The sequence below is a fragment of the Cervus canadensis genome, chromosome 4 (assembly GCF_019320065.1).
Source record: "Cervus canadensis isolate Bull #8, Minnesota chromosome 4, ASM1932006v1, whole genome shotgun sequence".
Classification (NCBI taxonomy): domain Eukaryota; kingdom Metazoa; phylum Chordata; class Mammalia; order Artiodactyla; family Cervidae; genus Cervus; species Cervus canadensis.
Genome location: NC_057389.1, coordinates 80034800 through 80059911, shown reverse-complemented (window position 1 = coordinate 80059911; position 25112 = coordinate 80034800). Strand labels below are relative to the sequence as shown.

Below are 25112 nucleotides of genomic sequence, written 5' to 3'. Positions count from 1 at the left end.
AAGAGAGATAAGAAAGCCTTCCTAATTAAACAATGCAAAGAAATAGAGGAAAACAACAGAATGGGAAAGACTAGAGATCTCGTCAAGGAAGTTAGTGATATCAAGGGACCATTTCATGAAAAGACAGGCACAATAAAGGAGAGAAACAGTGTAGAGATTAAGAAAAGGTGGCAAGAATACACAGAACTATACAAAAAAGATCTTCATGATGCAGATAACCATGATAGTGTGATCACTCACCTAGAGCCAGACATTTTGGAGTGTGAAGTCAAGTGGGCCTTAGGAAACATCACTACGAACATAGCTAGTGGAGGTGATGGAATTCCAGTGGAGCTATTTCAAATTCTAAAAGATGCTGCACTCAACATGCCAGCAAATTTGGAAAACTCAGCAGTGGCCACGGGACTGGAAAAGGTCAGGTTTCATTCAAATCCCAAAGCAAGGCAATGCCAAAGAATGTTCAAATTACTGCACAATTGCACTCATCTCACATGCTAGCAAAGTAGTGCTCAAAATTCTCCAAGCTAAGCTTCAACAGTATGTGAACCGAGAACTTCCAGATATTCAAGATGGATTTAGAAAAGGCAGAGGAACCAGAGATCAAATTGCCAACATCTGTTGGATGATAGAAAAAGCAAGAGAATTCCAGAAAAACATCTACTTCTGCTTCATTGACTATGTTAAAAAGCCTTTAACTGTGTGGATCGCAACAAACTGTGGAAAATTCTTAAAGAGATGGGAATACCAGGCCACCTTACCTGCCTCCTGAGAAATCTGTATGCATGTCAAGAAGCAACAGTTAGAACCAGACATGGAACAATGGACTGGTTCCAAACTGGGAAAGGAGTTTATTATACTATCAAACCTGTATATTGTCATCCTGCTTATTTAACTTATATGCAGAGTACATCATGTGAAATGCCAGCTGGATGAAGCACAAGCTGGAATTAAGACTGCCAGGAGAAATATCAATAACCTCAGATATGCAGATGACCCAACCCTTATAGCAGAAAATGAAGAGGAACTTACTATAATCATAGATGTTGTTTAGGCTTCCCTTGTGGCTCAGCTGGTAAAGAATCCACCTGTTATGAGGGAGACCTGGGTTTGACCCCTGGGTTGAGAAGATCCCCTGGACAAGGGAAAGGCTACCCATTCCCCTGGCCTGGTGAATTTCATGGACTGTTAAGAGTCCACAGGGTCACAAAGAGTTGGACACGACTGAGTGACTTTCGCTAAGATATTGTTTAAAAGTTCTTTACATCTTAAATAGGGTTTTGAAGGAGCTTATTTCAAAATGATGACTGATGCAAATACTGAGGTAAAAAAGGCAGCTGAATATGAGATTAGGAGTTAATGAGTCAATATGCTAAATTTAAATCCAATAGCTTGACAATACATCAGGGAGACAAGTTATGAGCCCTTCTTCTGTCGTGCAGATTTAGGCTGGATATTCTTACAGGCTTATCCTTTCAGAAGAATTTTAGACTCATTCTGTAATTAAAAAAAGAACACATTTATTTATTTGGCTGTGCTGGGTCTTAGTTGCGGCACAGGGGATCCTTCAGTCATAGCATGAAAATTCTTAGTTGCTGTGTGTGGGATCTAGTTCCCTAATCAGGGATGGAATCCTTTTCCCTGCATTGTCTAGCCATTGGACCACCCTTAAGGTTTCTTAAGAGAGTCACTGAGATTCTGTTTGGTTGTACTGAACTTAAACATTTAAGGAATGAAGCTATCTTTATAATGTGAAGGTTTCCTTTTAAAAGGAGGTAAACCTCTCCATTTAAGTTGTCTCATTTAGTAGGTGTAATTCCATGGACTGTATAGTCCCTGGGGTTGCAAACAGTCAGACATGACTGAGTGACTTTCACTTTCACTTTAGTAGGTATATCGCTTTACTTTAAGTCCTAACATCTATTTCTGGGAGTTTTCATTTCCTGCTGCTCTCATGGTCTTTACTTCCTCCAGTTTACTTTTTAAATTAGCATTGTTAGAAAGTAGTTGATTCTTCAAAAACATTTTATTGGCTTATAGTTGACTGAAAGGGCTTCCCTGACAGCTCAGCTGGTAAAGAATCCACCTGCAATGCAGGAGACTGTGGCTCAATTCCTGGGTCAGGAAGATCGCTGGAGAAGGGATAGGCTACCCACTCCAGTATTATTGGGCTTCCCTGGTGGTTCAGTCGGTGAAGATTTGCCTACAATGTGGAAGACCTGCGTTCGATCCCTGGGTTGGGAAGATCCCCTGGACAAGGGAAAGACAACCCACTCCAGTAATCTTGCCTGGAGAATTCCAAGGACTGTAGAGTCCTTGAGGTCACAAAGAGACACAACTGAGTGACTTTCACTTTCACTATAGTTGACTTAAAATGGTGTGTTAGTTTCTGCTGTTAATTTTTAAAATATTTCAGATAATTAACTTATGGAATACTCCTGTTTCTAACCCACACACAGAACAGAATAGAATAAACTTTGTTAGCTTACTTGATTTTAAAAACTAAAATTAATTTTTACCTACGCTTAGCATACAAAAGGTCCAACTTTCTGTGAGTTACACTGACCTAGTTCCTTATTGCTTTCATCTTCTAACATACTGGCCATGTTCCGTTTCTTGAGAATGTTGACAGTTGACACCTTGATCCTTCAAAGTCCTATGTTCGCGTTGGTCGTATAGTGGTGAGCATAGCTGCCTTCCAAAGTCCAATGTTCAAGAGGGATGGCATCCAACAACTTGGCATTAAGTCCAGTGACCTTTATTTTCACTTCACAATTTCCCGGTGGCTCAGTAGTAAAGAATCTGTCTGCAATGCAGGAGACGTAGGCTAGATCCCTGGGTCAGGAAGATCCCCTGGAGGAGGACACAGCAACCCACTCAAGTATTCTGGCCTGAAAAATCCCATGGACAGAGGAGCCTGGTTGGCTACAGTCTAAAAGGTTACAAAGAGTCAGACACGACTGAGCACCCACACACAGAACAGAATAGAATAAACCACCACCAGTGTCTTGCTTTCATCATTATTCAGATTGCTCCATCCAGAAAAGGGATCATCCAGAAATTAGGCTATCTCTAACCTTCCACTCTCAGCCTATAATCTCTCCAGTTCCCACCTCATTTACTTTTTGGCCTCAGACACAGACTACAGTCCTTGATATTTCCATGTTCTCCTAGTTGAATCAATCCCTTCTGGATTTATTTCTTGAAGCAGCTCTGACCACATATATATATATATACACACAACTGATCACCTTTAGTTTCCACTTATGCCCATTCTTTTGCACAGCCATTCAGCACAAATACCCCAAGACCAGCTCTGCACACTGTTAAAGGGGGAGAAATTAGCCCTTATGGTGGACTGGTACATTTGCTGTCAGCTGGGCGCTCGGCAGTTCTGTCCTATTCCCTTAACTTGCGTGCCAAATATTCTCCAGGCTCTCAAGTCCCTAACCAAACACAGTTCATACCTTTGAATGAAATGGGTTACCTTATCACTGTGCTGAGTCAATTGAGAACTGAAGTATTCAGACAAGGGCATGTCTTCCCCCGACTACAATCACCTAAACCTGCATCTACTGCATCATACATTTCTCCAGTTTCAGAAGACAGTTTCTCTCTTGATGTTCAAGCCCACTTTCTGATTCCTCTGGGCTTGTTCTATCAGTTATTCTATCTTTGGGCCACATCTTCATCTTTTCCTCTTTGCTGGTTCTTTCTCCTAACTTATATACAGGCTCACAAAGCTCTCCATCAAAAAAGCCAAAATCTTGCTTAGTTCTCACTTCCTAAGGTTACCTTCCTGTCTTTCCTTCACTTCTCAGCCAAGGCTGCCAAAGCCTTAGTCTACCTATGTTGGGTCTGTTTCCACATTTCCCATAACCCACTCCACTATAGTTTGGCCTTCATTTCCATTGCTTCACTAATGTTTCTCCGGCAGAGTTCACCAACAATCTTTACATTGCTAAATGCCAAGGGCATATAAGGAGTTCTCTCAATGCTGCTATTGGTGGCACCCCCAACTGTTGACTAAATGTTGAGATTTCCCTTCTCTTGTTTTTTTTTTCCCCCTTCTGTTTCTATACCATTCTGTTTGCTTTTGCTTTATTTTCTGCTATACTATTTATTTTCCATTACCTTTGCAGCCTCTTCTTTGACCTTTATCTCAATGTAGCATCACTCCTAGGTTCTCTCTTTGGTCCTCTTCACTCCACTGGGAAATTCCACCCATTCCATCCACTGGGAAATTCGATCCACTGGATTTTAACTGTCACTTCTATGCTGGCATTTCCCAGCTCTGTGTCCCAGCTCTGACCTTCTGGGATATTTTTCTGACGCCAACAACCAACTCTCTGATTCTCCAGATACCAAGTGGATATCCAACAATCCAGTTCAATTCTGGCACTAACGACCCACAGTTGGATCCAATCTCATAGGTTAAGGGCTTAGTTCTACTTTAGACTGCCTCTACTTCAGATGCCAGCTGCAAGTCCCAGGCCAAATGGCTACAAGTTAGAGGTTTCCAAGACACCTTTCTCCTCCCCCATTAGGTTCGATACTTTGCTAGAATGGCTCATAGAACTCAGGGGAATGCTTAGCTTACATTTACTACTTTATTATACAAGACGACTCAGGAAAGCCAGATGGGAGAGTTGCATGGGGCAGGGTATAGGGGTGTGTGGCGCTTCCTGTTCTCTCTGGGTGCACTGCCCTCCTAGTATCTTGATCTGTTCACCAATCCAGAAGTGCATCAAATCTTATTAAGAGTTTTTATAGTGCTTACATCTCTTGGTGCCCTCCTCTCCCAGGAGGCCAGGGATGGGGCCAAAAGCTCCCAACCTCTAATCACCTGGCCTTGCTGGTGGCCAGCCCCATCCTGAGGCTATCTAGGCGTACTGCCCTAAACCATCTCATTAGCATAAACTCAGGTGTGATCAAAAGGCATCATTATGAATAACAAGGGACACGCCTTCCTATCAAGAAATTCCAATTCTGGGACTCTGCCAGAAACTGGGGACAAAGACCAAATATATTTATCACAGCACAGACCTCCATCCCAATCTCGCTTTTCCTATGTTCCATTGCTTAATTAACAGCATCACAATTCATGCAGCCTTCCTGGAGATAGAAACTAAGAGTCCCTCTACCTTCCTTCTTCTGTCAATCCAATCCATCACCTGGTTCTTCCGATTTTATCCCCTTGACATTTCTCAAATCTGTTCTCCCTTTTTCCTACTAAATCAATCTCATTTGGATTGTTTCACAGACAGCTAATCCTTGCTTCCTATTTTGTTCTCCATCAAGTCTACCTTAGACCTTGCTACTGGACCTGAAAAACTAAAACTTGACTTTATCACATACCTGTGTAAACCTTTCAGTGACTCCTATGTCTTATAGGGAAGTCCACGCTCCTCATGGCATACAAGGTCATCCTCTGTGACCTTCCTTCAATCCATTGTGTCTGCCCAGGTACTGCCCCTGAGTATATATTTTATATTCTAGTAATATTAGTTCCCCATAATCACCAGACTGTTTCACATTACTCTGCATTCATCTAGGCTATTCTGTTTGGATAAAATGACCTCTCTAATTTTTTTTTTTAGCTAACTCCTATTCCTCCTTCAAAATTTGGGTATCATTTCTTCTAAGAAGGCTTTTACACAAACCCTGCACTGGGCTGGTTGGTTCTCCACTATTCTCTTAAAATGCGCATACAATATTCTTATTTATCACAACAGGCTGAAGTTGGTGTTTATTGTCATGGTAAGATACTGCTGAAGTTATAGTAAAATCTGTTGTGATGTTCTTGAGGGCAAGGTCCACATCTACTATATTCTAATATTCCTGTAACACACTATAGTGCTTGACAATAGTGTCAAGCGCTTAACACAAAAACTGCTAAATTCCAACTACTGCTACAAATAAAAGTACTTTCAAGGATATAAAGTGTGTTAAAATGCGGTGTGTGTGTATGTGTGTGTGTTAGTCATGTAGTCGTCTCTGACTCTGCGACCCCATGGGCTGTAGCCCGCCAAACTCCTCTTGTCCATGGAATTCTCAGGCAGGAATACAGGAGTGGGTTGCCATTCCCTTCTCCAAGGGATCTTCCTGACCCAGTCAAGGACACCAGCTTACCCTTTCCAATTAAAACGCTGTAACACTTATTAATTGGAAAGGGTAAGCGAGTATCCTTGACTTCATATCTGAGGAAAGGGCTTTTTCCCTTTAAATTGTCTTTTGTATTCAAGTGCAATATACGATTATTTTCAGATCTGAAGTAGACCCAAGAAACCTGCCGTTCCATTGATAACGAATTTGCTCCCCATTTGTGTTACAGGCTTCACATTGTTACTTGCTTAGCCCTTTCTACTACAAGTTGTTCAGAGGCACCTGGTCCTGTCACCTGTAGCCAAAGGGCAGGCCAGGGTTGTCCAAAAGCAACAACGATGCTGATGTCTGTCTATAAACATGTAAGAGGGGACTTGAGGTATGTTCCAGCGGCAGTCTGCCTTAACCAAGTATAAGTTAAGCAAAAAGAAGCAAAAAAAAAAAAGAGGCCAAACCAAGTAAGAAAGCAAGGATTCTATTCTTATTCAAAACACTTTCCTCAGCGTGTTCAGTCTGATAGAACTCTTCACACAAAGGCTACAGAAGAGCGCAGAAGTAGGGCAGTTTCTTCAAAGAACTCACACTCTTCAGGTTGGAAGGGCATGAACAAACCAGGTCACTCAGCCCTCTCTCTTTATAGAGGGGTTAACTGAAGACCAAAGAAAACAACCTCCCCGAAGTTCCAAAGAATCAACAGCATGGCCAAAGCCAGAAGCGAAGCGCAGAGAGCCAAGCAAGGGGAATTCTATTGGTAAATGGGGGCTCCAGGTCCTCCCCTGACCAGTCAACAGTCCAGCCTCAGCAGACCCCTAAGGATTCATCACAAACACACATTTGAACTTCCAAGCCTGTCCTTATTCATCCCTTGCCTGGAATAACTTTTCCCTTAGCTGAGGCCAAATTCTTTCTTACCCATCAGCTGCACTTTAGACGCCAACACAGCTCAGCTCGCCTCAAAAATAAATACATAAATAAATGAAACAAAAACAAAACCCACAAACTCTTCAGGAGCCAGGCATAGAAGTGAGATGGAGGTCTCTGTACTGTGGTGCCCCCAATTCAGTGACGAATCTATGTCTGGCGCGTGACACTCAAAGTCTCCCAGGGAGCTGTTTGGAGGTAATGAGCTGTACCATTTCTATTAGCATTTGATAATTATTGGGGAATTTTTATCACATAGTATTGCTTGTGTGTGTGGGGTGTGTGTATGTGTGTATGTTCCACCCTCCTCTCCCCAGCCTGAGAGCTCCTAAAACTCTCACTCAGATGCACTGTCTACATCTCAGTCATGCATTCCCAGCAGAGAGTACATGATTAAGAATGAGGCACCATCTCACACCAGTCAGAATGGCTGCTATCAAAAAGTCTACAAACAATAAATGCTGGAAAGGGTGTGGAGAAAAAGGAACCCTCTTACACTGTTGGTGGAAATGCAAACTAGTACAGCCACTATGGAGAACAGTGTGGAGATTCCTTAAAAAACTGGAAATAGAACTGCCACACGACCCAGCAATCCCACTCCTGGGCATACACACCGAGGAAACCAGAATTGAAAGAGACATGTGTACCCCAATGTTCATCACAGCACTGTTTACAATAGCCAGGACATGGAAGCAACCTAGATGTCCATCGGCAGACAAATGGATAAGGAAGCTGTGGTACATATACACAATGGAATATTACTCAGCTATTAAAAAGAATGGATTTGAATCAGTTCTAATGAGGTGGATGAAACTGAAGCCTATTATACAGAGCGAAGTGTCAGAAAGAAAAACACCAATACAGTATATTAACACATATATATATGGAATTTAGGAAGATAGTGACGATGACCCTATATGTGAGACAGCAAAAGAAACACAGATGTAAAGAACAGACTGTTGGACTCTGGGAGAAGGTGAGGGTGGGATATTTGAGAGAATAGCATTGAAACATGTATATTATCATATGTGAAATAGATCGCCAGTCCAGGTTCGATGCATGAGGCAGGGTGCTCAGGACCGGTGCACTGGGATGACCCAGAGGGATGGGATGGGGAGGGAGGTGGGAGGGGGGTTCAGGATGGGCAACACATGTACACCCATGGTTGATTCATGTGAATGTAATGTAATGTAATGTGAATGTAATGTGGCAAAACCCACCACAATATTGTGAAGTAATTAGCCTCCAATTAAGATAAAAAAAAAAAGAAATGCTTGCTTAATTACACTGAATTAGAGAAGAGTGGAGATATGTTACATAGAAGTTACCAAACAACACAAGATTCAAATCAAATCTTAGATATGCTATGATAAGGAATCTATTCCAATTCAAAAGCAAGAAAAGGGAATAACAAAATATGCTTGTTTTTAAGTAGGCTCCAGGACTGGGAGGTAGTAGACAAGTCAGCTCACAGATATTAACTAGCAGGTAACAATTAGAATAGAAAAAAAAAAAGAACAGAAAAATGGAAAGCCTCATGAGCTTCATAGCTAATTGATTGCTATCATATGGGAAAGGCATGAGTCATGCCTTGAATATACCAGTGGAAAAGTTCATCTGGTATAAAATGAGGATATGGGGAGTGGACCTGAAAAAATATAATGTGTATACAAATTCCCATAGTGTGTAATGAAGCAGAAGAGAGAACAAGATGATTGTGATAGCTGAACCTTTCACTTCCTTCACTGTCTAAACTCATGGAAATGTTTTTCAAAAGCTGTTTTCCATTATTCGTAGGGCATACTCCTCAAGAAAAAAGTCATCGCCTGTTACATTTGTATCCTCAAAGTATTTTTAAATGCCTATCACATGCCCAAGACCTACATAAGTAGATTATATACACTGAAAAATGATTTTAGAACAGAATAATAAGCAGAACATTTTACTGTTTTCATAATGAGGTTACAAAGTAATAAGCCTAAACTGGGTGTAGAAATTGGTTTGTAAGTCTCATCAGAAATTCTGACTTATAGTCACATCTTTTTGGATCAAAAAATGATCTTATCCCTAGAATGGTTTAAAGGTGTTTAAACTATTCTTATTCACCAAATTTGGTTTCAGGCTGTTTCCCAAAATTGAATTCATTCTCAAACAAAGAGGATTTGCCAACCTTATGACTATTCAAAGGATGAGCTCCAGGCTCTGAAAGTAACTTCGCAAGAATTTCAAAAAGATTCGTGCAACTGCAGAATTTTTGCAAAAGTTCTTGGTCCCTTTGGCAATTACTTAAAAAAAATTCGCATGTTTTTAAAACCAAAATCAGTCACATTACTTTATAGAAACACTATGTACTTTTGCAAAGAAGAACCTAACCATGGTTTTTCAAAATCGGAATCTGAATGACTGCTATGCAAATCACCATGTGAAGCTGGAACTGAAACAATCAAGTTTCAGGTCTATATAGTCAGGTCTGAGCTCGATGGAGACAAATCCAGAAAGACACCTGTGTCTGACACAGCTCCCAACTGGCAGCTACAGGTGCGCCCTCTGTCCTCTCTAAGACCGTTAGAAATCCGTTCAGTGTTAGAAGTGTGCAAAGAAAGGAAATGAGTCTTGGTTTCATAGTTGAGAAAGCAGACCTATAAAAGTTAAGAAATCTAAACTGGGCAGATACCTAATGGGAGCCACTTTGCCTTCTGCATTTTTGCTCTTCCCAACTCTACTGAGTCTGTAGAATTAATGATTTTAGGAGCCTGGCTCAGATTAGACTGCCTATATTTGAATTCTGGCTCCAACATTTCAACAGCTATTATAAACTTGGGCAAGTCACTGTGTCTCTGTTATGCATAAAAATGTGGTGGTAACTGTCCCTTCCTTTGTACATGTCTATATATACAAGTACTTTGAAAAGGGTCTAGCATGTAACAATGATATTATCTCTTCTCATCTAAATATATCAACTGCTATATTTGATATACATTTTCTGGAGCTACCTAGTTTCTTCTTTGAAAGAAATCTCAAAAAAAAAAAATATTCCTTTTCTCTACTCTTTTTTGTATGGGCAAAGGCCCCATCTTCATCTTGGTGACTGCCATGACACTCAGCACAGTGCCCAATACACAGAACTCCTTAATAAATGTCAGCTGACAACATGAGCAAATCTCTCTTGTCCTTTAGTTCAATTCAGTTCAGTCGCTCAGTCGTGTCCGACTCTTTGCGACCCCATGAATCGCAGCACGCCAGGACTCCCTGTCCATTACCAACTCCTGGAGTCCACTCAAACTCATGCCCATAGAGTTGGTGATGCCATCCAGCCATCTCATCCTCTGTCGTCCCCTTCTCCTCCTGCCCCCAATCCCTCCCAGCATCAGGGTCTTTTCCAATGAGTCAACTCTTCACATGAGGTGGCCAAAGTACTGGAGCTTCAGCTTCAGCATCAATCCTTCCAATGAACACCCAGGGCTGATCTCCTTTAGGATGGACTGGTTGGATCTCCTTGCAGTCCAAGGGACTCTCAAGAGTCTTCTCCAACACCATAGTTCAAAAGCATCAATTTTTCGGCGCTCTGGTCCTTATCAACTGTTAAAATATTACCTTTCTCCTAGCTCATATACCATTTATTACTCTCTCATCTCAGGTTCTGTTGAAAAGTATGACATTTGGTGATTTAAGAATTTGAATTTAGAAAATGTGTTGTGATTCTTTGTATATAAAAATTTCAGAAAAGATTCTGGTCAAATCAGGAAAAAGTATAAGCTATCTACCAGGTTCATGTCAAAACTAGTTCAACTTCAGAAGAGAGGAAGGGAAAGAGGGAGGGAAAAAACATTCTTGACAATTTATATAGGCTCTCAGAGGACCACCTTACATGTTCTACAAACATTTAAGTTGTTAGGATCAAGTGAGGAACTACTTTCCTATGAATTACAGAAACAGTACAGTGATAATAAAAGCTGTCATGATGAATACTTTTTCTTCACTATTGACATACGGCAACTCAACTCACAATGCAGCTTTTATAGCTCTACACCTTAGATGTTTCAAAATAATCTGTAGGATCACAAGATAACTGTTTTCAGATAATAATCCTTAACACTAAAAGACACAAAAATTAGAGTAATCTGAGTTCTTCCCATTTTTTAATGGGAACAGGTTGGAACTGAACAGGACGGAAGACACAATTTGAAAAATCTAGAAGGTAATAAACATGGATATAATCATAAACCTGATATATACAAACTTTAAGAAAACAGCAAAACTTGTATAGAGATTAGCATCTCCATTAGGGAAGGAGAGGCATGTCAGCCACCCAGCTCAGTGCCTAGGATTTCAGCGACAGGAATAGTACAGGTAGAGACAAGGAGAAGGGGGAGATTAGCTAGGTCAGAGGTGAAGTACCATTTGTTTTTTCATCTTTTCAATATGACTCAATGTTCCTCTTGTCTTTCTAAAGCTCTTCTATTCTCTCCCCAGCTGCTTCCAATTGCCTCCAATGTCACATTTCCATTTCTCCACTCTGGTCTCTGCTCTGCTCACGTCTCGTCACTACTGTGACTTCTATCTAGCTGTTCACGAGGTAGTCCGGATTTCTTGCTGCTTCATTTGACTAGAAGCCTTTCTAGGCTCATCCAGGTAGGACAGAGGCACAGAAAAGATTAGAAGATGAACCGGTAACTTGAGGATGGGTCAGTAGGACATCAACTCTTCCATCTAACACTCCCAGTCTACCCAGCTAAGGCAAACCTCTGTTCTCATGGATTTATTTATTCATCAGTATTTAAACTCTGTATGTCATCTTGCTTGTGCTCAGTCGCTAAGCTGTGTCTGACTATTTTCGACCTCATGGATTGTAGCCTGCCAGGTTCCTCTGTCCATGGGATGTCCCAGGCAAGAACACTGGAGTGGGATGCCATTTACTTCTCCAGGGGATCTTCCCAACCCAGGGATGGAACCTGTGTCTCCTGCATTGGCAGGCAGGTTCTTTACCTCTGAGCCACCAGAGAAGCCCAGGTCACCTAGATAATTAATTATTCTGCCAAGAAGTTTGGGAAAAGTTGTTCATGAGAATAATAGCTGCTGTTTATTGAGCTCTCTTAGGGTGTACAGACCAGATACCGTAGGATCACATTTAATCCTCCTGACAACCTCACGAGGTGCTTCATTGTGCCAAGTACAGCACACTTAGAGTCATATTGGAAGGTGGATATTCTAAAGAAAAATAAAAATCAACAAAAAAACTTGACTCTGGCTTTAAATGACAACAGCATAAGAACAAAATCCAAAGGGACTTCCCTGGTGGTCCAGTGGGTAAGACTCCGTGTTTCCAATGCAAGGGGCACAGGTTTGATCCCTGGTCAAGGAATTAGATCCCACATGCTGAAACTAAAGATTCTGATGCCCCAACTAAAAAAGAGAGCCTGCACGTTGCAACTAAAAGATCTCGCATGCCAGAACGATCAATGGTCTCGAGTGCTGCAACTAAGAGCCAGCAGCACAGCCAAATAAATAAATAAAATACATTATATAAAAAAAGAACAAAACCTGACCCCTTGGCAAGTGGTTACCTTTGAGACAAGGAACTGTCAGGTAGAAGAGAGGAGGAATACCTTCACTTAAAGTGATGACCAACCTAGACAGCATATTAAAAAGCAGAGACATTACTTTGCCAACAAAGGTCCATCTAGTCAAGGCTATGGTTTTTCCAGTGGTCATGTATGGATATGAGAGTTGGACTGTGAAGAAAGCTGAGCGCAGAAGAAATGATGCTTTTGAACTGTGGTGTTGGAGAAGAATCTTGAGAGTCCCTCGGACTGCAAGGAGATCTAACCAGTCCATCCTAAAGGAGAGCAGTCCTGGGTGTTCATTGAAAGGATTGATGCTGAAGCTGAAACTCAAGTACTTTGGCCACCTCATGTGAAGAGTTGACTCATTGGAAAAGACCCTGATGCTGGGAGGGATTGGGGGCAGGAGGAGAAGGGGATGACAGAGGAGATGGCTGGATGGCATCACCGACTGGATGGACATGAGTTTGAGTAAACTCTGGGAGGTGGTGATGGACAGGGAGAGGCCTGGTGTGCTGCGATTCATGGGGTCGCAAAGAGTCGGACACGACTGAGCGACTGAACTGAATTGAACTTATACTGTTTTAATTTTCTAGTATGTTAGCACGTATGGGGGAACATTATAGTCTCATTTAAAAATTTCTTCTTTATCAACTTCATCATTAAAAATAACCCAGTAATAAATGTTACATGAAAAATTTTAAGAGATTGTAAAAACAGGACCCAAGTATGATAGCCTGAGTTATCTTTTTAACATTGCAGTTTGGGGGAGTTTTCAAAATTATAAGTATTAATGTCACTCAGTTAACAATGCAACAGATATCTGTTATGTTATTAGGTGTAAGGTACTGACGTATCTTAAGGGGCTTACAGTCTTGTTTCCCTGCTATGTGAAAGCACTTTCTCTTAAATCTATACCACGGGCCCTCATACACTGCTAGTGGGCATGTAAAATGGTGTAGCTGCTTCAGAAACCAGTTTGCCAGTTCCTCAAAAAGTTAGAATATAGAATTACAATATGATCCAGTAATCACATTTCTAGGTATATGCTTGAGAGAAATGAAAACATATATCCACAAAAAGACTTTCACACAAGTGTTCAAGGCAGCATTACACATTATGTTCATGAACAGGTGGACATACAGAGAAATGGTCTATCCACATAGTGGAATACTATTCGGCAATGGAAAGGGCCACTGACATACGCTACTTCATGGATGAACCTCAAAAACATGATAGTAAGTGAAAGAAGACAGATACAAGAGATCACATGTTATAGATGACTCCATTTGTATGAAAAGCTCAGAAACAGGAAATTTAGAGAGACAGAAAATAGTGGGGCTGGGGATGAATTTTGACTATTTTTTAAATTATAATTTATGTCATACTAATGGGAGTTAGTATAAATGGGGCCCATAGATCTTAAAGGGGAAGTGTGTAAAAATGTTCTAAAACCTGTATAGTGATGGTGCACCACTCAGTAAAGTTATTAAAAGTCATTGAATTGTCTATTTAAAACAGGTAAATTTTATGATGTGTAAAATATGCCTCAATAAAGCTGTTAAGAATCACCAGCATCTTTGGTCATCATGTCCCATCGTGAATGTGGGAACCTTTGGTATGTGTGGAGTGACCAATGAGAACATATTAACTAGTTTATCAATAAATTAGGGACTGGAGTTTAAGTTGGTTCTGCTTCTCTTCTAAGGGTAAATAATCAAATTTAGGCATAGATAAAAATACCCTCTTTTCTTTAAGGAGGAAGAAGTCACTTTAAGTCATTGAAGTGGCTGTGGAGAAGTTTTTCTCGAGGACCTGTGCTTTATGGCACTTGAAAATGTGTAAAATGCCCAAAGCTGGGCACTTAAAGATTTAGGAAGATGCTGAAGGACAAGTCTACTGAAGTTTAGCAAATGGAAACAATTTAGCAGTTTAAAGATGAAGAGCCATGAGGCAGAGCTTCCTCACCTGAATTTCTTACAAGTATCCTATATTAATAAATCTATTAATATTGCTTGCCCAGCAAAGGAAAAAGAAATGAGGAGCCATGAAAGAAAAGCTCAGAACCAGGACGCAGGATGTATAAGTCAACGGGTCAGAAAGAAATGCACTAACAGATGCATGCGTGTGTGTGTGTGCTCAGTCTTGTCCGATTCTGTGACGCCATGGCAAGAATATTGGAGTGGGTTTCCATTTCCTTCTCCAGGGGATCTTCTTAATCCAGGGATCGAATCCACATCTCTTGTGTATCCTGCATTGGCAGGCGGATTCTTTACCCCTGGGCCACCTGCGAAGCTCTGATAGTAGATGGGAGAACACCAAATCAGTAAGCAACACGGAAATGAGCTGGCAGGCCACTGAAGAGTTATGGCGTGGGATCCTTTTAGCATAAAGTAAAAGCCAAAATGCCATGTTGGATTCACGGAAATGTTGAGTGGCTATCGTGAGTGCCAGATAAGTCTAGTTGATGGAACAGAGGCTTATTTAATAGGACACTGGTACCTGCAACTGTTAGTGCTAGGCCTTTTGAATTTTGACTATTTTGTTTAAGTACATTTTATGTCACCCTTCCTTCCCACCCCACAGCATGTTCCAGATCTTCATCAGCAAGCATTACCACATGGCTTATGGAACCCTAACCATTTCAGGAACTAGGTGAAATGAGTTTCTGACGTTTCCCAGTTAAACCTCAAAGTAAACCTGACTTTATCTTATTTATTTTTTGCCATGCCATGGGGTTTGTCAGATGTTTCCCGACCAGGGACTGAACCTGTGCTCTGGGGCAGTGGAAGCTTGGAGTTCCAACCACTGGACTTCCAGGGAATTCCCACAGCTGACTTTATTATTCTTTATATAACAAAGCTTGGAGGTGCTAAGTAACTCTCCAGGGTCACACTCCTAGGAGACAAGAAAGTCATATTTCAAATCCTCGTCTTCGAGAGCCTGCGTTCTTAATCTTTTTCTGTACTTCCTTGACAAATCGGCAATTTCTAATGACATTTAGCCATGGAGCTGATTTGGGTCATTAAATTTCTTTTCAAAACAGTTCAAACTAGAGCACTGTTTATTTTTCTCCATTTTTTCAAACTCTTCAATTAAGCACTGCACCTCAGTATAATTTAAATATTTTCTAATATGTTATAATTTTTTCTTCTTATCCAGAAGTTTATATTAAAAAGTACCCTAGATAACCTGTCATAGTTACCTGAAAATTAGAATTAAAAAAGAAAAAAAAATATACACACCTATGGGAAGATATATAATATATAGATAATTATAGAGATTTTCTTACCAAATAGTCACTTTAAAAGTTTGGAGTTAAGAAAGCACTAAGAAATCAAGCTATACTCAATAAGTATTCATCTTTACTCCTATTGCTTCCAATGCAAGATCAAGCCCTGACTGCAACCCTTATTCTCTTTGTCAAGTACCCACAAAGACAGTGTAATTGGAAGATACATGCCTTCACTACAGGTAATTTATTTTTACTTGAATTCACTATTTAAAGTAAATCTCGCAAATAATTATTATTTCTTGACAATCCCAGAGAACTTCCTTTTAAGGTAAAAATGCTTATATTGCATGCTTCCCTGGTAGCTCAGAGGTTAAAGAGTCTGCCTGCAATGAGGGCAGGTTCGATCCCTGGGTCGGTAAGATCCCTTGGAGAAGGAAAGTGGCAACCCACTCCAGTATTCTCGCCTGGAGAATCCCAAGGACAGAGGAGCCTGGTAGGCTACAGTCCACAGGGTTGCAAAGAGTCAGACACGACTGAGCGACTTCTTTCACTTTTTCACCTTCTCTTTCTCCACATATAAGAAACTGAATAAATTTCTAGAATTGTAATGTCCTAGGGTATTAAAGCTTAAATGTTTAAAATTCAAACTGCAGGGACTTCCCTGGTGGTCCAGTATTTAAGAATTCACCAGTCAATGCAGGGGACACAGGTTAGATTCCTGCTCGGGGAAAATCCCACATGCCAAGGAGCAGCTAAGCCCACTGCTTTAGAGCCTGTGCTCCGCAACAAGAGAAACCATTACTGCAATGAGAAGCCTGCACATTGCAAGTAGGGAGTAGCCCCTGCACACCATAAGTAGAGAAAGACCTCACGCAGCATCAAAGACCCAGTGCAGCCAAAAATAAATCAATAGCTGTGTACTAAAAAAATCAGTATTAAAAAAAACAAATTTATTACAAGTATATGTTATATGTGATGTAATTCATTATTTGAAATATGAATCAACTGCCCAAAATTATGTATTAGTTTTAGATACTTTCTGAAATTCATTAAAAGTAACTAGGCCATTACTAAATTAGATCCATCAGAGACTTTAAGAAAGAAAAGTGTATCTAAAAAAGTTAGTCTACGTTAGAAATATCTATGTATTGTGAACATGAAAGAAATCAAGGATGAAAAAGATAAAGCAGAGAAAAACTAGGCTCTCAAAAAGAAATATGCAGCGAAAACTACCAATTTTTGGTTAAAAAAAAGGGGGGGGTGTTATTTTTTAAGTCAAATATGTACTTTGGTGGTAAGTAAATGTGCAGCCTCACTTCTAGCACAAAGATGAATAAATAAGCCACAGCTCTCAGGCAAGTAAAGGTATCTAAAAATTCTCCTGCTACTGAAAGAAAATTTGATTAAAAGTATAATTTCCCCTGAGAGAGTCAAACTGAAAGTCAGCTATAAGCATATTACATATCTTAAGTAGGTGGGATGGGTCTTAGCATTTCATAGCTCATCAACAGATAGTTACTGAAAGTGATTATTTGCCAAGTTCTTTGAGAAATTCAATACCAAAAAAATGTGACTGGAGTTTTCAATTTATTTGGGGACAGTTAACTAAGGTACACTGGACTAGTGTCTGAATTAATATATGTTAACAAAACAGTACTCTGTACATACTAAATGTTATGCAAACATTACCTATTAATAAAAAGTAATAACAGTAGCAGCTCACGTCTCTGGGCTGGCCACATACATACAAAATGAGCACTGGTAAGAAAGAGGAGAGTGTGACCAGTGATGAGATGGCTGGATGGCATCACCGACTCGATGGACATGAGTTTGAGTAAACTCCGGGAGTTGGTGATGGACAGGGAGGCCTGGCGTGCTGCGATTCAAGGGGTCGCAAAGAGTTGGACATGACTGAGAGACTGAACTGAACTGAACTGAACTGCCTGCCTAGTTACTTCTCAGAGTTTCAATGTTACTACTTAAAAATGGCCATAATCATAGTGTCAATCTGAATTTGTATGAAAATGAATGCGAAGTTTTGAGCACATGGCCTGTAACATAGCAGGCATTCTCCATAATTGGCATCTATTATTAATTAAGAGGCTAAGGTCTTAGGTGATGAGCCCCATGTGGGTGAAGTTACAGATGTAGAGACTGGGGAGGGAGCAAGCCATTCTAACACGCTTGAAGAAAATGTCCCTTGGGACACCAGATTTCAACAACTTGGAGTTTAGTGATAATTAATCTAAAATAGGAAATTCAAAACAGAGAAGTTAGACTGAGTTTCCAAGCATAAAAATGTCACTATGATTTCAAATATGGAATTATCACACCAATATATCACTGTGATAATATATCTACCTATGTCTTTAAACGACATTTATTCTGTTACCCAAGCAAGAAGTTAAGAGATCAGAATAAAATGGTGTCTAAAATGTTAGACTGAATCAGAAGTGACTTCAGTGGGTCTAGGAATTACCACTCTGTTGGGAAAAGCAAACCAAAAGCCCAATAAACCAAGGACTGCCAAATGGATAAACATCCTAACTGTGGAGAAGATTCAGTTGTAGGCCAAACTTTTTCTAGATTCTTTTGTGTTTAATGGTAATATACATATGTGCCTCCCCTCAATGCTACTCTTGGTGTTACAGTAGGATGGATACTAAATCACATTCATTCTTGTATTCCCCACCATTATTGAAGAAATAGTAAGTATTCCAATATTTATAGAACTGAAATGAACTTGTAAAATGGAATGTTCCAAATGAAGGGGCTGGCCATTTGGGGCCTTGAGCTTCAGTGCTGCTGTGCTTATATTCCACATAATTATTTTCTCAATATCTAAAGAGTTTTAATTTAACTAAATTAGTCTAAATAGCAGACATTTAGTCTATAATAAACGTTTTCAGTCAATCAAAATGAACTCCTTGACTGAGTACCTACAGGACTGGGAATATGACAACTTAAAACTTAAGATCTGTGGGGTGGACTTGACTCATTCTCCTTGTGTAGCTGGAAATAAATACTGCCTTTGGATGAGTTCTGAACTAGGAGCTTAGAGTTCCAATCTTCCCTGTGCCAATTACCACCACAGACATCTATGAAATGATGACACCTCTTATTCAGGGAAGTAAAGTTTATAAAGAATGATTAAGTACAAAGGAAATATACGTCATTTGCTAGTTCATCTTTTTCTTGGGTTTGAATTATTAGTATAAAATAAGGATTTTATTTTGGGGCGAGGAAACAAGAATATGTTGTGAGAGTTATACCTACAGGAATTTTTCCTCAATCATCTTTCTTCAATTAGTAGAGAGGAAAGACAATCAGCTTAAGTTGATGAAGATGAGGGAAAAATATAAGAGAAGCCAAAGAAAGCAGACATTGGAAGAGAATGTGACCAAAGCTTTTGAAACCACAAATCAAAGCAGTGAATAAAAGCTATTCTTTTTTCTAAAAGGTCAGCTCAAACTTCAATAAATGGGTGGAATATGCTTTTGCAAATGCACATGTTTATGTTGAACCAGGCTGTGTTTTTAAAAAACCAGTAAGTGCTGAAATAATGAATGACGGGGATTGAATTTTTTAAAGTTTTTCTCTTCTGTTTTTGGATTGAATCTTTACTATTAAAAAGTGTGTCATCTTTTTATACTAGTATCAATAAAGCATTTTAGATACCCAATAGCTTGGTACCATAAAAAGTAAAACTGGGCTTATTTAGATATTTACTTTACTCTCACTTAATGTTATAGTGATGTAGAAAATAAGCAAATGAAGATTCTTCTCCTTTTTAAAAGAAGAGTTTGGGAATAACAATCATACAACAACCATATTTCTGCATTTTTTTTTAAGTACACGAGATAAACGTTGTTACAGGAAGCCAATCCTTGTGATCAAATATTTGCATTTTCAGTTTCTTAAACCAGAAGAGTTTATAGGTCAAACAATGTGCAAATCCTATTCCCCACACGAGTCCTTTAAGAGGACAGTCACCGTCCAATATTTGTTGTGTTTTATTTTGTTATACTTTCATTGTGCGTCCCCATCCCACCCCCACATCCTCCCTTTTTATACAATTTTAAAAAGTGTGTAACAAGTTTGTGTTACGTATCCAACAAAGGCAGGCAGTCTTTGAGGGGGGGAAATAAAATGTGTTTCATGTTTTCCACTACTTTTGGGGTCTCTAGAGGGTAAACAGGGAAGGGGATGAGGGAAAAACACCCTCACGTCCGAATCAGAATGACAATACGCATCGTTGTGAAGCTATTGACGAGATGCCATCTACGGGACAGCCGCATCTCCACACGCGTCATTAAGAAGTAAGACAATTAGAATAAATGTGAAGCGCTGTTTCTCGACTTGGCTTGGAGATCTGCAAGTTCGCCGCAAATGCCCCCCGCCCCCCCTCGGGATTTATAAAACACCAACGGTGCTTTCTGCTCAAATAATTCCCAGCCCCGCGGGAATGCATGCTGCAGTGCATTCCAGAAAAGTCTGCCGTGCCTATATTCGCTACTATAGAATCGGGGGCAAAAAAAAGATCGGGCGCCACAGAAAGAATTCAAGCACAAGTCTGTCCACGTTTAAAGCTCCAGAAAGCCGTGTCCACTTCCAACTCGCCCCTGGCGAAGTTTGGGCAGCGCGCGTCCTCCCGCCCCGGCTGGGTCCAGCGGAGGATACTTACTGGGCTGAGCCAACTTTGCTCTCCCTCTTCCCGAGCACTTTGGCAGACTTGGTGTCGTCCACATCTTGCTGTAGTTCTGTCATCAGGACCACGTCTGGAGGGCACCTTCACACAGCCTCCTCCTCCCCGCTTCCCCGGCTCCCGCCGTCCGGGTTGCAGGCCCCGCGAGCCCGCCGCGCCCTCCCCTGCGCCCCGGGCCGCTGGGTGCATCCGGGCCGCCCGCGCCGGGGGCCGCCGACCTGGACACGTTCGGGCCGGCGCGATTGGTCCGGGCGAGAGGGGCCGAGCCGGGAGGGAGGGAAGGGGAGGGTCGAAGCGAAGTGACAGCCTCTTCTCCCAACCCAGGAGGCCGGGGAAGAGAAAAAGGAAACCTGTAGAACTTGTCTTTCTGGGAGAGGAAGCTAATTGGCCAAACAGGTGAAACATTTGCCTAACCCGGCGCCCTATAAGTGGCCTCCTAGTAAACTGGGCTTTTTTTGTTGTTGTTGTTAATTCTTTCCTATCTAGACTGTAACTACGGAGGTTCAACCGTGGGCAACACGCTATAGATACAGGAAACCATAGTGCATTTCGCGCACGGATGCGCTGGGTGGGCTGGCCTGTTCTCCAGCCCAGATTATTCAAGCAGGGTGTAGCCTCTTTGAGGACTGCCTGACAGAGCTTAAGCAATAGGTCGGTCGTGTAACAGAGGTGATATGAGCTGGTTGCCTGGTTAACCCTTCCGAGATGATGAGGGCAGAGGGGAGCAGGGAGAAGCAGCCATCACAATCTCACCAGCAACTTGCCTACTATGCGCCCAGCCAATGAAACGAAGGCCTCTTCTTCCCCCATCTTGCTGATTCTGTCTGAAGTTTTGTGTTTGGAGCACCCACTTACTCGTTTAAGGAACTCTGAGATCTACCGTGTTCCAGGCATTATTCTAAACATCCACTTAGTAGCGACGGGGAAGAAGTTTCCTCTGCTCTTCTAGGTTCTTCTGGCTAGTTGAAGAATTACACTGAAGTGAGACAGATTAACAGGATAAGGTCAAATTTAACTACCTGCGTTCAGGGGATTGCCCGAGCATATGAGACCTAAGGACAAGTTAGGCAATTGAGGCTTATGAGCCACCTGAGAAAAGAGAATGGGGCAGGCAGGGATTTGCACAACCTAAAAGTTGAGAACCATGTTCTATTTGGCAGATTTAAGCCCAACAGACAGCCTTTCAGATAGTACTAAAGGACTGACCTGAAGTAAGGGAAGAGCCGGGATATATAGGAGTTTTGGCAACAAAAACCTTAAAAGATGACTGTTAATCAAAGAATAATCAAGCTTCCCAGGTGGCACTAGTGGTAAAGAACCCACCTGCCAATGCAGGAAACATAAGAAAGGTGGATTCCATCTCTGGGTGGGGGAGATCCCCTGGAGGAGGACATGGCAATGCACTTCAGTATTCTTGCCTGGAGAATGCCAAGGACAGAGGAGCCTGTCAGGCTACAGTTGATAGAGTGGCAAAGAGTTGGACACAACTGAAGTGCCTTAGCATGCAAAGGAAAAACAGACATCTCAGTTAATGAATTTAGCACTTTTCTATGTATAGGGAGATGCAAGATTCTGTATTTATTGAGATTGTTCCTTGATATCCACCTTAACTGTCTAGGGCCAGTGTCCTATTTTTCCATCCTAAATCCATCAGGGTGCAGAGTTGTGGGTGCCATGTGGGATGATGACTTGATGGGGCTGTAATATCTGATGTTTACTGATACGGCGGGCAACATTCTTATCCACAAAAGGGAAGGAAGGCCATTCACAGAATGATGAAAATGAGCAAATGTTTGAGAAAATGTTTGCTGGGCCATACAGAAACAATGGAACACAGAGAGGAATTTTAACAAACAGACTCTGCTTAGGTTCCTCCCTGTGTACACACCTCATTTGTATTATACTGTAGTAATCTACAGTGACAAGTCCCTTCCTGCATCAGGGCTTCTAGCTAAATTTTTTTTGGCAGTTAAGAGGAGAGGTCAAAGATTATTCTCCAATCTTTTGAGCCTCGATTATTTTTAGCTTGAAATAATCTGCATGCCAAATGGATACATTTCAAGATGACAAATTTTGCTCCACTACAATAGCAAATAAGGTATGTGTTGGTAGATTTCTGATTTACTACAGAGTAGTTAGGAATAAGAAAAACTAATATAAAACCTTATTGTTGGAGGTTTAACTTTATGGCTGGGAAAAAAAAAAATGACTGACTCTATGCTCTGGGGCTGCTTTCAATTTTTCTTTTAAAAATGATTTTAGATTTAAGAATAATTACAAAGAATAGGCAACCATACCATTTATTTGTGGAGGAAAAAATGTCGCCTGCCAACAAGCCACTGGAGCTACCCACAACTGTGCACCCTGAGGGGATTCATGGTGGAGAAAAACAAGATACTGGCCCTAGACATCAAAGGTATTATTTCAATAAACCCAGATTCTTGCATCTTCCCTTACATAGAAAAATGCTAAATTTATTAATTTGAAGTTTCTGGCTTTCTTTAACGGTAATCTTTTGGTTCAACTACCTGTGTTGTTAAGGCTTTGCTTTTGTTTTTTGCAAAAACTGTATAACCTGGCTCCCCCCTTACCTCTTCGGAACAGTCCCTCAGAGCAATCTGAGAAACTGTCTCCCAGTCCGTGGAATACAATATAATTCTCAACTTTTAGGTTGTGCATTTTTTTCAGTCAACAGTGTGTGTGTGTGTGTGTGTATAAAAAAACCAAAACCTACCCTTCTAAATAACCCCAAACATTTTGAAAGTGAAAGTTCTTTCAGAAGTTTTCCTATTCCCTCTATGTTTAGTAGCTGAGAGGACAAAAGCATCTTTTTGTGACCTTCTTGCTCCAAAAATGACTCTCATGACACTTGAAAAGTAAGTAAAGAAAAAAGTTTACAGAAGTTCCATTTGAGTTGGCTTGGTCAGATCTGTCTCTCTGTTTTTTTCCTACCTGACCACCACTGACCCCCTGGCTGCACGAGCCTGGCTGGGCAGGGTGGGGAAGGCTCTGGGTGACCCAGAGGCTTGGAGATATTACTGATGCCTTCAGGCTCCTGGTCCCTTCTCTAATTCACCATAGTACTTGCGATGGGAGTGGACTTAGAATATAGAGGAATTTGTCACCATCCCAAACTCTGGGTAGTGGCTCTCTCATTAAAACTCAGGTGTACTTCAAGCCACCCTCACTGCAGGATTCAGCCCAGAAGTGACTTTTTGGCCCCCTAAGTAATTGTTTTTATTGCTGTCAAAGCTATGTAACATAATATTTTGAGCATTGGTAAGTGTACAATTTAGGGACATTACATTCATGATATATGTAACCATCACCACTATCTAGACCCAAAACTTAAAAAAATGACCCCAACAAAACTATATCCATTCAACAATAATCCCTCCATCCCACCTTCTCCCAGGCCTTGGTAACCTCTATTCTATTTTCTGTCGCTATGAATTTCTCTATTCTGGGGCCTTCATGAAAGTGGAATCAGACAACATTTTTCCTTCTGTGTCTGCTTTATTTCATGAAGCATAATGTTTCCGGGTCCATCCAAGTTGTCGCATTTATTTGTACTTTATTCTCTTTTTTGTTGTTAAATAATGTTTGATTGTGTATGTATATTCCACACTTGTTTACTCATTCATCCCTGGAACACTTGGATTGTTTCTACCTTTTGGCTATTGTAAATAATTCTGGAATGAACACTGATGTACAAATATTTGTTTGAGTCCCTACTTTCAATTATTTTGGGTATATACCTAGGAGTGAAATGTTGGGTCTTTTGGTAGTTCTAGGTTCAACCTTTTCAGAAACCGTGGTCAGATCTCTTCTGATACATGAGTAAGGGCAAATGTTCATAACTTCCCCACACAGGCTTACAGTTGAACTAAGGAACACTCAGTTGCCCTGAAATGTGTTCCTCAGTGCCTGAGATGAGGAATTCTAGAAGTGTGATCTTAAGTGAGAAAGGGAGAGAAAGGTGGGGGTGGGGGAGGGATTTGAGGAGGAGCAGGTGGGTGTTCATTGGAAGGACTGATGCTGAAGCAGAAACTCCAGTACTTTGGCCATGTCATGCGAAGAGTTGACTCATTGGAAAAGACCCTGATGCTGGGAGGGACTGGGGGCAGGAGAAGGGGACAACAGAGGACGAGATGGCTGGATGGCATCACCAACTTGATGGGCATGAGTCTGAGTAAACTCCGGGAATTGGTGACGGACAGGGAGGCCTGGCGTGCTGCGATTCATGGAGTCGCAAAGAGCTGGACATGACTGAGCGACTGAGGTGAGCTGGGCTGAGGTGGGGAAAAATAGTTAATAGCACTTTCCTAGAGTGGGGAGGAATTAGAAAGGAGCTAGGGGGACTTCCCTGGTGGTCCAGTGGCTAAGACTCTCTGCTCTCAGTGCAAGGGGCCTGGGTTTGATCTCTGATCAGGCAACTAGATCCTGGATCCCACAACAAAGATCCTGTGTGCTGCAACTAAGACCTGGTGAAGCCAAATGAATTTTTAAAAAAGAAAGAAAGGAGCTAGTAAATGACATTATTATACTTAGTGGCATTTGATTAAGTATAAGAGATGCTGTCAAACAG

At 41.1% G+C, this 25112-nt stretch overlaps 1 protein-coding gene across 5 annotated transcripts in view; it reads right to left on the bottom strand.

Annotated features, from left to right (window-relative positions):
- Positions 1 to 25112, bottom strand: part of GRAMD2B (GRAM domain containing 2B) — a 118801-nt gene that overhangs the window by 53444 nt on the left and 40245 nt on the right. Inside the window, exon 1 of one of the 5 annotated variants that reach the window (XM_043465935.1) lies at positions 20504 to 20770. The exons of 3 other annotated variants lie outside the window; for them this stretch is intronic. In XM_043465935.1, the coding sequence (XP_043321870.1) occupies positions 20504 to 20586 (83 nt within the window). In that variant the 5' untranslated portion in view covers positions 20587 to 20770. Of the gene's footprint in view, positions 1 to 20503; positions 20771 to 25112 lie in introns of those variants that run through there. One more of the 5 variants, XM_043465934.1, reaches the window with a different exon arrangement.